General features: G+C 43.0%; 2 protein-coding genes across 2 annotated transcripts in view; one reads left to right on the top strand and one right to left on the bottom strand.

The window, feature by feature from the left end:
• LOC128744312 (uncharacterized) overlaps positions 1-3312 on the bottom strand; it is a 546345-nt gene extending 543033 nt beyond the window's left edge. The window contains exon 1 of the mRNA XM_053841201.1: positions 1276-3312. The gene's annotated coding sequence lies outside the window, so the exon portion shown is untranslated. The remainder of the gene's footprint in view (positions 1-1275) is intronic.
• A 7315-nt stretch (positions 3313-10627) lies between these two features.
• Positions 10628-11546, top strand: LOC128743518 (U6 snRNA phosphodiesterase 1). The gene is made up of 3 exons (XM_053840115.1): positions 10628-10887; positions 10952-11138; positions 11195-11546. The coding sequence occupies exons 1-3, from the start codon at positions 10668-10670 to the stop codon at positions 11544-11546; spliced, it is 759 nt and encodes a 252-aa protein (XP_053696090.1). The 5' UTR covers positions 10628-10667.
• Positions 11547-13232: the final 1686 nt, after the last annotated feature.

The following is a 13232-nucleotide window of genomic DNA, read 5'->3' as shown; positions in this document are numbered from 1 at the left end:
TAGGTTAATGGAGATTCTCGTTTACGAGCTCTTGTTTAGTAAAGTAAAACCTAATATTTTGAAAGAGCAACATGGCCTTTTCCCAAGACGCTTTATAAGCACTAACCTTCCACAGTTTAGTACATTCTGTCTAAGTGTACACTGACCTAAAAGTCGTCTTTGATCGTATTGACTATCAAATTTTAGTTACAGAAACTCTACTGACTAGGAGACATACTCGTAGTAAAGCTAGGCTCTATCGAGTCCGGTAATGTTTGCAATCAGTCTGGTGTTCCTCTTGGAAGTAACTTAGGACCGTTAGTTTTCCTCATATACTTTAACGACGTGTGTTTTGTAATCATAACTGGATGTAAACTATTATATGCAGATGATTTGAAAATATTCCTTGTCGTTAGATCTGTAGAGAACTGCAAGCAGCTACAAAATCTAGCGGACCGATTTGCTAATTGGCATCGTATGGATCTCTCTACAAGCGTCTCCACATTTTCTGTCATCACGATTACTAGAAGCAAAACTCCAATCATATAGGCAGTCGTAGGGCCTCCTTTACAACATGTGGCCAATGTCGAAGACTTGGGAGTAGAACTAGCTGAACAACAATCGAAGCTGTCCAAAGGAGATTCATCCGGCACGCACCGAGCTTTCCATCTTGGTTGGATTTCCACCATATGTTAATTTTCCACCATATGAAGACAGATGCAGACCGTTAAACTTCGATACACCAGACAAAAAAAATGTTTCGAGAACCACTTTTCAACGAGAATCACTTTTCGAGAACCAAAATTCAACCTGGGGCTGACAAAATCGACACATTACTGTATAACAAAGGTGATCTTTTCTTATTTAATGGTAGCTACTTATATTTATTCAATAAATAGTTCACGCGCAGGTAAAATGTACAGCTCAAATCGATTTTAAATCATTAATCATTATTAAAAGGCAGCCAAATAGAACCTGATATAAACCAAACGTTTCATAATAATCTCTATCTTCACTTTACCGCCATCATTTCGTTCCAACAGCGCCAATTACCCAATTTCTTTACGTGGAAATCCATTTCAAGGTCTGCGCTCCGCATGAAATCAAAATCGCATAAATATTAAAGGTTAATTCTATGTACTGAACTTCACCAGACGGCGTCGAATTGCCAAACGTATTGAGCTGACTTTGACTTCGAATACCCAAACCTCTTACGATTGAAGCTCAATGCCAATAAAACCTCCTCTCAGACGGCGAATAATGAAAAAAAAACTCCACGTGATGAGCGCATCTTACCTGTGGCATTCACTGGCCTACAATAGTAGTGCGCTTCTCCAGTCGGCGAGAACCGAGAAACCGCACGGTTGAAAATTAATCCAATTTCGGTACTGCCTGGTGGTGGTGGTGCTGCTGCTGATGCTGGTAGACTGGTTGAAACTTATCTCACTTTGCCATACAATCGAGCCGCTGCGAAGGCCACCCACCGCATCTTCTTGCCGCGCGCCCGTATTCACTACCGCCGACTGGCACGAAGCACTTTTTGCACAAACACACAGCCTCAGCCGTACGTACGATCGAGATCAGTTTTCTTCGTACGAATTTCTCACTCCTGACAGTCGGAAAATCATTACTATTTGCCTGGCTTATGTATTGTTTTGTTTTGCTTTCCGTTGTTTATTTTAGCAATCCTTCCTCAATCGACGTTGTTTATATGCCTGCGCTGCAAGATCTACTTTTTATCGCCTTTCGGCATATTTTCCGCTTTTTTCACGCTCGTTTCGTTTCGTTTCGTTGTGGCCTTTTGTTTTGATCCAAACAACTATTTGCTTACACTGCACATTTCTGCTTCTTTATTCGCTGGCGCGACTGTTGATGGTGAGATTTCGTAAGAGGCACTGCCGTATGTCCAAAGCATGTGTAAAACACGATTTCAACCGCAACCCCGACCCAACGCCATTCACACTTTGAAGGGGAAACCGGATCGACGACGGGAGCAAACGAAAGCAAAACAAAAACAATAAAAGTGGGTGCAGAAAACGATCGAGAGCCGCAAGAACTGGTCGACTGGTTGCGAGAGCTGCGGGCTCCCACATCGGCTCCGGCTGCGATCACTAAAACATATGTTCAAATGGGTTGGAATTTGAGGCCCAATCCGACACTCTTTTCCCGTTTCGACCGTTCCAAGCTAATTTGCATAAGTGTGATAAAGCAATCAAGGGGTCCGCCGTTTATATGCCACACTACCAAGGTAAACGATGTCGTCTATGGTCGTGAAATGTCTACCGTACACTTCAAGACGGAATATCGAATACTGGAATGTTTGACTGACTTTCGCGGGCCTTGATTTCTGGAGTTTTTCTGCACTGCGACTTATCCGTTTTACAAAACTGCTTACATTCCACGCTCTCTTCAGAAAGACCCCAACGTGGGAACCATCGCTCCGTCTCAGTTTCACTTCAAGCGAACATTTTAGGTCCCGCCGATATTCTCCAGTCTCTCTCTCTCGCTCGCTCTCTCGCGTAATCACGTTACTTATTCTCAATCTGTCTTAGTACTCACTTCTCTACACTCGCAGCATATTTTCTGTTTTCTTCGTTTGTCTGTCTGTCCTCCCTCACTGCACCACTGACACACTGTACCCACACGAACCTATCGCCGCCCCCACATGAAACCGGCGGGTGACAAATACGAGCGTATTTTGATGGATTTGGCAGATTTTTTCCTAAACACAACTGGTTTCACGTACAGCCGATACAACCTCTTCTCAAATTAACTTCATTTTGCTAGCAAAACACACTGTCTGCAGATTATCTTCCCTCGTTTTCAGCACGCACGCAACGACTCGATTAAGCAAGACACTTTCTTCGCAACTATGTATGTATAACCGCAGCACAAAATGCCTCAGGACGACCTAATGGTCGCCATCAACGTAGCCGACATATTCATAAAATAATTCACTGCATCTTTCGTGCCTGCCCGGCTGTTGATCGTAACATTTTCCCGTCCACCAATCAGCAGAATCTCGCGTAAGACGGTAAGCGCGGGGGCCAAACCAAAGAACATATGACGACCGTCGCCCCTGTCGCCTGTCAGCAGCGTCGTCGTTCTAGTGACTTTACCATTTACGAACACAAATCGCAAACACCGAACAAACACTCCACTCTGCCTCCACCGCAGCGGCGGACCGCGATAAATCCATGACTGTGCAGCTATTGTGCAAGGCTCCCTTCACGTCACCCCCACCGTCTTTTGATGCAGACACCGGCGCGGCTGAAGGGAGATGAGATTATGAGGTAAGCAGAGAATAAGAAAAAACGCCACGCGCACGATTAGTGTATAACCCCGCGAGCACTGGTTGCAAAACTCGACCGAACGATGTCGCGTACTCCACAATACTAACGATACAGTTATTGGGGAGCTTTAGCTCCGAGCTCCAACTGAAACAACGACGGCGAGGGCAGCCAGCATGAGACCGTTCCACCGCACGTTGCCATAGCCCAGCATTTTTGGCTGCATCAGCCATTGCCATTGGAGGAGCTCAGCTCTCGCGCGCGCTCTCCTTGCGTTCGCTTTTCCACCCATTCACTCATTCTCTTGCTCGCGTTCGGCGGTGACTCTTTTCTCGGAAAATCCCTCCGTTCCGTTCGGCAGGCAAGCAAGATGCGTTTGAGTGAGAATTTTCGCAATTTCACTCAGGGGCCACAAGCTGCATTTCTAGCCCATCTGTGAAAATGTCTCGCCGGGAAAACATTACCAAGGGATACCCGAATGCTGTTGATGGTGCACCGTCCAGTATTGCAAGTTAGAAAAAAAAATTATGGTTTGTTATGGATCTTTTCTTTTTTCAATCGTTTGGAAAATAGAGCGGTTTTCCGCAAATAGAAAATTAGGTTTAGCTAATTCAATAATATCAATGAACTGCCTCACACAAAAACTAATTATAATCTTGCAATTAACAAATAAGTAAAAAAAATGAATAAAGTCAAAAATACGGAGGAACGAAGCGTACAAAAAGCAATTATAGCTCATATTACTTTATTCTTTTACTGCCTGACAACATTTAATAAAAGCATATAGATCTGTGCCAAGAGGCTCGAACGCTGGGTTGGCGTAAAACTACTTTTCTTTTCTTTTTTTCTCAAGCTGCAAAAATAGACAAAGATACAAGAAGAAGATCTGATTTACCGAAATTAAACATACATTATCCATTGTTGAAAAAGAATAGTATACATTTGAAAACGGTCCGTAATCGGCTGTTCGGCGAAGCTTTCGTTTGACGTCGAAACAGGAGCGTTGTACGGCCGTCATGTTAACTTTGCGAATGCATCTCTTGATTCTACCAGTTATTTTTCTACACCAAGGAACTTAAAATTCCGAAGAAATCTTCGATTGAGCGCACTGAGACAGATTTTTCGGGTCGTGGTTTTTGGGTAAAAATGGGATCGAATGGGTATTCAGGAACGGTTGGGTTTTTTTGGCGTAATACGATGATGCTCTATCCGGCCAAAACACGTATTGTCCATTTTCATGATGGCTGGTCTTCCAATACCTTGCTTACGAATAGTTGTAGGGCATCTTAGGATATGGTAAACAGTCGAAGACGGAACATATTTGCTTTTTAAATGTTGTTCCGTATACTTTTTGCCGAGATTTCTGTTGCAGTTCGCAGAAGTGTACAACGCGCTCCCGGAATGCTTTTTGTTTCGACGCCATTTTTAGCAAAACTGGGCAAGCATAAACAAAATAAAAAGAGAGATAGAGAGCTAACACATACATACTCTCATTTCTCTCTGAGCTCGTTTGTTGTTGAGCATAAGGGCCGCGAAAAAAATCCAAAATTGTAATTGCCACCCGTTAGGTACAATTCGACAATGCAGGACATTTTTCAAATATTAAACAGTTTGTTGCGTAAATGTTTAATGTTTGTTAGATGAGGTCGAGGCAAAATTTTAACATAACTAAACTATGCATCAGTTGACAAACGATATACGTTTGTTGGCTAAGGAACCTATTCAAATGATCAATCCTATTTGTCATTAAACGCACTATCTTCAGTAAAACCGAAAATAGTAATCAATTAATCTGGGTTGTTTGGTAAATGGTTGGATAATGCGTTGGACGGACCCCATTGTGGTCCGTAATCTCTTATCTAGCAACTCCTACCCCTACCTCCAGGTGGTACCAGCCGGAATACGAGCAACCTTAGCGGAGATCGGGTAACCAACAAACTAAGGTCGTATACTAACAGGGGAAGAGGCACAGTGTTGTCTCGATACTGTAAGATGGCAACCCCATCCCGAGACTCGGTAGCGTAAACCTTAGTACGGCTACCTACCTAAACCCAAAAAAAACTAACAACAAGAGTCAAGAAATATCTTCTCGGAGCATTCGGCATGGACCAAGGCGACGAAATAAGGACATCGAATGGAGACCTGGTACCTGGAATGGCAGATCGTTAAATTTCGTTGGTGGCGACAGGGTGCTAATCAATCAGTTACAACCCCGAAAGTTTGGCATCGTGGCACTGCAGCAGATCTGTCTCAAAGGCGAGAAGGTGTGGAGGAACCGTGGTGGCAAAGCCCAATTTTTCCAGAGTCCGTCACGAACGATAACGGCCAGCGATACATCAACTTTGCGGCTTCTCGAGGTTTGGTGATCAAAAGCACCTTTTTTCCTCACAAAGATATCCACAAGGCCACCTGGAGATCACCTGACCAACGTACCTCGAACCAAATCGACCATATTCTCATCGAGGGCCGGTTTTTCTCGAACATCACCAACGTACGCTCCCTACGGAGTGCCTATATTGACCCGGACCACTACCTAGTAGCAGTACATGTGCGCTCAAAACTATCGACGGTTTATACCTCGCGACAAAGTCGCCCTCCTCGACTAAACATTCGGCAACTAGACAACCCGCGAACTGCCGAAAACTACGCGCGCGTACTGGATGAACCTCTGCCTTCCTCTGTGGAGCTAGATGCTTCGACCCTCGAAAACGGATGGAGTAGGATACGCTCGGCCGTCAACGAGGCCGCAACCGCGGTCCACTTCGAGTGAACGACATGAACGGGGAATGCCAAGAAGCGATAGAGAGAAAAAAAGAGCTTGGAAAAACTATCTTTGCATATCCACGAGAAAGAATTTGACCAAGCACTGACGAGCAAGTAATGAGTTGACCACGATCCTGAGGAGGAAAAAGCGCCAGAAGGAGGACAGAGATCGTGAGGAGCTAGAACAGCTATTCCGGGCTAATGATACCCGCAAGTTTTACGAGAAGGTGAACCAAACTCGCAAGGCCCACACACCAAAACCTGACATGTGTAGGGACGAGGGAGGGGATCTAATCACAAACTAGCGCGAGGTGGTCGACAGGTGGAAGCAGTTCTTTGCTGAGCACCTCATCGGCGATATAGTATCAGGAGACGCAATGGAAGTTAGCCTCGGAGTACCTACAAACGACAACAGCGAAAAGGACCGACTCCCAGCAGAACTCTACAAAAATGGCCAAGAACCGCTAGCAACGGCACTTCACTGGCTGATTTCAAGGATTTGGGAAGAAGAGATGCTACCGGAGGAGTAGATGGAAGGTATAGTCTGTACCATCTACAAAAAGGGCGACCGGCTAGACTGCTGTAACTACCGCGGCATTACGCTGGTCAACGCCGCCTACAAGGTGCTCTCCAAGATTTCGTTGCTTCGTCTATCCCCAATAGCAAGAGAATTCGTAGGGCCGTATCAGGCGGGCTTTATGGGGGCCCGTGCTACTTCGGATCAAATTTTTACTCTCCGACAAATCCTCCAGAATGTCGAGAGTACAACGTGCCCACGCATCATATTTTCATGGATTTCAGAGCAGCATCCGATACCGTTGAACACGAACAGCTATGGCAGATAATGCACGAGTATGGTTTTGCGGACAAACTGACGCGGCTGTTCAAAGCTACTCTAGAACGAGTGATGTGCTACGTGCGCGTTTCGGGGACACTCTCAAGTCCTTTCGAATCGCGCAGAGGGCAACGTTAGGGGATGGACTGTCCTGTATGTTATTCAATATCGCTATTGAAGAGTAGCCAACTCCTAGCCTTTGCAGACGACCTCGGCATCATTACTAGAAACCGTGGGACGGCGGAGGTAATCTACAGCAGACTAAAAACAGCGGCTAGGAGGATAGGGTTACAAATTAATGCGTCGAAAACCAAATATATGGTAGGAAGAGGCTCCCGAGAAAGTAACGTTTGCCTCCCACCCCCACGTACAGTGACGTAAGAGTAGATGGATGGCATATGCGGCCCTGATTAAGTGGGAACCGATAAATAAGCGAACAATCGTTGCCAGATTCAGAACACGGGTTAGAAACCTTACAGCAATCCAGTACTATGCGCCAACAGATGCTGCCGACCTGCAGAAGAAAGAGTTTTTATAGCCACATCCACTTGAGCGAAGATTGACTTAAACAACGCGGACCTTGAACGCGTCATGGGACGCCATGGCCTAGGAGAGATAAGCGGAAACGGGGAGCTGTTTACAGAATTCTGTGGTAATAACAACATGGTCATTGGTGGATAGCTCTTCCCCCTTAGGGGCGTGGGTTTCCCGCGACGACCGAACAGAAAACCAAATCGACCACATCTGCATCAGCTGAAAATGGCGAAGGAGCCTTCTTGATGTACGCAGTAAACGCAGCGCTTATATCGCATCCGACCATTATCTTGTTATCGATGAAATACGTTTGCGCGTCGTACGTGTCCAATGACGGGAGGAGAAAGTTGGGTGCTGCTATGACGTCCGCCGATTGGAGAATCGTGAGGTGAAAAAGGCTTTTGTCGGACAAATTGAATCCCGAGCTTCGGAGTTGCAACCTGATAGAACCGTCAAAGAGCAATGGACCGGCATCAAGAACGCCTTCATCACGACCAATGGTGAAGCCCTCGGCAAGGGCGCAGCGGGCGGAGGGAGTGGATCTCGGAAGAAACTTGGAGGAAGATCGACGAGCGGAGCGAGGCGAAAGCCGGCATTGAGCGAGCGCGAACCAGATCGGCTAAAACAGCTGCCCGTCAACGATACGCCGAACTGGAGAGGGCTGTTAAACGTGCTTGTAGGCAGAACAAGAGAGCCTGGACTAGCCCCCTAGCCGAACAAAGAAAAACCGCCGCCGCCAATGGTTATTTACGTTTGTTGTACGATATTTCCCGCCGCCTTAGTGGTGCCAGCACAGAGAACAGATTACCAGGTAATTGACGAGAAATGTGTAAAAAGTTTTTATGTAATCAATCAGCAAGGTAATCAACTAGTAATCCTACGATAGAGCCTCCCTCGAGCTGTAAGTGACAAACTAAGGGTACCCCCACAGTGCAAGCGACATGCGACGCGACGCGACATTTCTTGCAGTAGTTATACGCGCAGCCCTTTTTCGCCCGAAGCAGAACCACAGAGAACAGACTACCAGGTACCTTCAATAGAGCACCCCTCGAGCAGTAAGTGGCAAACTAAATCTTGATGTCGCTACCATCGCTGCTATGTAACACCAGCACAAAGAAATGTTGATAAAGCACAGAGAACAGACTACCAGGTAATTGACAAAAAGTGTGTCAAAGGTTTTTATGTAATCTACGAGTAATCCTTCAATAGAGCACTCCTCGAGCAGTAAGTGGCAAACTAAATCTTGATGTCGCTGCCATCGCTGCTATGTAATTCCAGCACAAAGAAATATTGATAAAGGTACATGGATATTTTTTGATGCGTTTGGCAAACTATTTCTGGAGGGCGCTACCGACAGATTTTACACACAAAAAATCGATTACTTCCTTCGAGCCTGTTAATCTGGTAGGAACAAAAATCTGGCAGCGAAAAACTTTTTCTGACAGACATTCTGCCGGATTTCTGGCCGCCGTCACCCGTGAAAACTGGCAGAAATGACACACTCGATCCGGGCAGAAATTTCGCCTCGGTTTTTCTGCCGGAATTCTGTTCGATTTCTGCCAGAGGTTTCGAATAAAAACCGGTTTTGTACCAATTCAGCTTTCCCTCCTTTTTTGGAGGGTAGCAGCAGCGGACTGTAGCAGCACGAAGCGTGCAATAAACAGGTTATCAATTAAATTATACCTGCTTTGTCATGTTCCATATTATTCTCTTACCTTTTGCCCGAAACTGCAAAATTGATGAACCCCTTTTCTCCTGCCTCAAAGTGTCACATTTGACATAAAGAGAATCGAGCGAAAAATGAAGACTATAGTTTTATTCGATTTCTGCCAGGCATCCGACTTTTTCGTAAGCGGGTCTGTAACTCCAGCACAAAGAAATATTGATAAAGGTACATGAATATTTTCTATGCGTTTGGCAAACTATTTCTGGAGGGCGCTACGACAGATTTTACGCACAAAAAATCGATTACTTCCTTCGAGCCTGTTAATTTGTTCTCTGTGGTTTCAGTGTTTGCTGTTGTTTCCATCAACACTTTTGCGCTTCCCTTATAAATTTTTGTTTCTACAGTTGCACGCATAAAATCAGCCAATCAGGAAGCTGGCTCTTTTTTGACAGCAAATTGGCTCTTTTGCGATAGTATAATCAATATATATAGAATGCCAGTGTCGCTGCAGTGCGCGTGGTAAACATCACACATGCTCATATAATGTATATACATTATATATGCATATGTATGTGCCTGAGATTCATCAAAAGGGGAATCTCATTGTCAAACTTTGACAACCCGTTTAAAATTTCAAATATGGCTGCCAAGTATTGTACCTTGCAGCAATTTTACGAGCCCTACACAAATTCGTTTTTTAATAATTATTATCCTGTACTTACTAAATACATTGAAAATATGCTTGTTTAGCAAGGAGGGGTGCAGTGAGCAGGCAATAACGAGACATTGATGGTTCAAATTGCTAAAGTGCAAACATGTGTGGCAAACGCAGAAAATAACCACGCTAATAATTTTCGCGTGGGACTCTAAATAGGTGGAAACTCCGCAATAATGTGATTGGAAACTTCGCTTGCTTCAAATTTCTGAAAAAATCGGTGCAAAAGGGCGCAGTTGTGGGATTCAATTCATCCGGACGAAAGAAAAAGAACGTTCAAGAACACTTTCACTGGCATGAAAACACAGCGATGAGCGCACTGATGACAGCACCAACCAGCGCACAGATAAAGAACAGATAAATAACAATGAGAAACTTTGACAATGAAGTTCCCGATGCACAGACTTGATACAGATTGTTAGCATCATGTTTACCACCATGAGTCCTGTAGAAAAACAGCTACACTGGCATTCTATATATATTGATTCTACTTTTGCGATACAACATGTCACGTCCTGTCCTAGGTTAATCTGTTCTCTGTGCTGATGGTTCATATTGTTATATTGCAAACACGCTAATAATCTTCGCGTGGGAGCTAAAAAGATGGAATCTCCGCAGTACCATTGCTTGCAAACTTATTTTTAGAGGCGGGCGTAATTTCTCTTGGAATTTCTTTATAGTACCTTGTAATCGCTGCTTTTGGGATCCCCTATTAGCAATGCTATAAAATGATAGGTATGTGCTATAAAGTCTGCAATGAGGAATGAGCAAACCTTTCCTTGATTGCACCGCGACTAGCGCATTCGTTTTCGTTCGATCAAAAGTAAACAAAATCTTACATGTGAACTCGGTGTTTAATGTACTTTCTTTATTTAAATCGCATAAATGCAGAATATTCTACAGTACTACAGTTCTGATAGTGATGATAATGAAAACACGAAACCAGCCAACGACAAAAATGAAACCAAGTTACCTTTATCAAAAAATTTACTTCGATTGGAAAAAACCGAAGAGCCCTCAACGAAAAACGTAGAAAAGCATCAAGGTCGGATTCGAACATTTCCGCACGAGAGAGGAATTTGGGCCAGTTACGTTTTCATTGACTGTACGATAGTGTAATTTTAATATGTTGAAATATACTTAATCACTTAATTACTTTATGGTTGCAGATAACGATATTGATGCAATCAACGATCTACAACAGTTGCTTGTAGATCAGGTCTCCAACGATTCAAGTTTAGAACTGAACAGAGTGGACAATCTTCATTTGAGCCTTACAAAAACTTTCATTTTGCGGCATCATAATATTCCAACTTTTGTGGACAATGTAAAGTCCGAACTCCACTCGATTAAACGGTAATTATATTTTGTTTTGTATAAAAATATTCTAACAGTTCATTGTGTTTTTTTAGCTTCACAATATTGCTGTCCGACTTAGCCGTCTACTGTAATGAAGAGCACACGCGTACCTTTTTAGCAATAAAAATTCATCCGAACAGTTGCGGGCCGCTTGAAAACCTGGTAGAGAAACTTGACCACTGTATGCGACTTTACAAGCTGCCCGAATTCTACACGGACCGATCTTTTCACGTTAGCATACTGTGGGCCCTGGGTGATCAGAGGAAGAAATTGTCGGAAAGACTTGAAGATTTACAAAGGTCTTTCGCGAGCTTCTACGAGGAAGAGTACTGTGATATGAATGTGAATGTCAGACAGATTCATTGCAAGTGTGGAAATAAATACTATGAATTTGATTTGCTATAAAATAACGTTTAAACTTTAAAGTATTTTATTCAAATTTTGAACACTTACAAAATCCACCGATCGGCAATTCTCTACGAATTGATTTAATAAAATAGTTTTGAAAATAGAAAAAACTATAAGGTATACAGCGCTAAGGGTTGTACGAAAGAATACCGTAGGACTATATCAGATTTCAGATCAAAGACTAATGTAAATTACATTTCTGGCATATGTATGTTTATAAGAATCTGTGAGTGCCATTGTTTAAGTGAATGTTTAAAAGAGAAGAGCGAAATATTCATATTCAATTCTTCATTTAATGCAATGGCTTTGAAAATACGTGGACGGGGGTTCATAAGTACAACGCCTGCAACGTCTTTTAAAAATTACTTGTGTGCATCATAAAGGTTGAAATGGTAATGAATGACCAATTTCTTTTTTATTTGTATGAGAGTCCTTATCCAGAGGAATGAGGGGTCTCAAACCATCATAAAATAAATAAATTCAAAATAAATTCATGCCTACAAAAACCCCCACGTGCCAAATTTGGTTCCATTTGCTTGATTAGTTCTCGAATTATGAAAGAAATTTGCATATTATTTGTATGGGAGCCCCCCCTTCTCCTAAAGAGGGTAGAGGTCTCAATTTATCATAGAAAAAATTCTTGCCTTCTGAAACCCCTACATTCCAAATTTGGCTTCGTTTGCTTGATTAGTTCTAGAGTTTCGAGGAAATTTTTTTCTCATTTGTCTGGGAGCCCCCCCCCTCCTCTTAGAAGGGAAAGAGGTCTCAGTACACCGTAGAAAAAAATCCTGCCTTCTGAAACCCCCATACGACAAATTTGGTTCCATTTGCTTAATTAGTTCTCGAGTTTTGAGGAAATTTGTGTTTCATTTCTATAGGAGCCCTTCCCCTCTTACACCCTCCTTAAAATTGCTCTCTCACCCCCCTCTAAATTTGCTGGTTATTTTATCTATCCAACGACATATAAATCGTTCAGTTTCGTTCAGTAGTTTAGTAGTTATTAGCATTTGAAATCTTTCATTCAAACGTTACACTTCTGTTTTCGTTTTCACAAAGTGCTACCCAGTCCCAGTATAGTAAACAAAGACGTAGTCCTACGTCAAAAAATTAACTTTCGGTAAAACGGTAACTACTAAATATCAATCACGTGTATGTAATTTCTGATTTCCCAAGTCTCTGAAGAATACAGTGATTTTTTGTCTAGAATAGATCTTAGTATTCTCTTAACCTTTCGTTATTCGCGCTAACTTTGAATTATAGATACCTAATAGAATTCTGAATTCTGTGAAGTGAATCACTCGAATGCTAATCTCATTCGGTGAAAAAATTATGAAACTTTTTCCACCGTTTGAAAGCTCTTGGTCTGCGGATCAACTTTGCTGAAAACAGGGTTAACCCTCCGTTACTCACGCTGTTGTATTTTGTACAACGCCTGTGAATCGTTAACTTTATCTCAGGATTCCAGCAATAAAGAAAATTACTGTTTTCAGCAAAGTTGATCCACAGACTTACAAAGAGTGGAAAAAGTTTCAAATTTTTTCACCAAGTGGCATTAGTATTCGAGTGAATTCTGTTAGGTTTTAGCATGCCTATGAATCTAAGTTGGTGCGAATAATTAAAGCTTAAGCATCTATAGTGGCGTCTAGATTTGCAAATGCTAATAAGGCGCGAGTAACGAAAGGT

This window comes from Sabethes cyaneus, chromosome 3 (genome assembly GCF_943734655.1).
Source record: "Sabethes cyaneus chromosome 3, idSabCyanKW18_F2, whole genome shotgun sequence".
Taxonomy (NCBI): Eukaryota; Metazoa; Arthropoda; class Insecta; order Diptera; family Culicidae; genus Sabethes; species Sabethes cyaneus.
Note: the sequence above shows the minus strand (reverse complement) of the source record. Positions and strands in the feature narration are given on the sequence as shown.

Bases quoted from the DNA above. Each gene is read 5' to 3' on its own strand.
- LOC128743518 (XM_053840115.1), top strand. From the start codon at position 10,668: ATGCAGAATATTCTACAGTACTACAGTTCTGATAGTGATGATAATGAA. The intron at 10,888-10,951 runs GTACGATAGTGT...TTATGGTTGCAG, and splicing joins CAGTTACGTTTTCATTGACT to ATAACGATATTGATGCAATC. The intron at 11,139-11,194 runs GTAATTATATTT...GTGTTTTTTTAG, and splicing joins GAACTCCACTCGATTAAACG to CTTCACAATATTGCTGTCCG.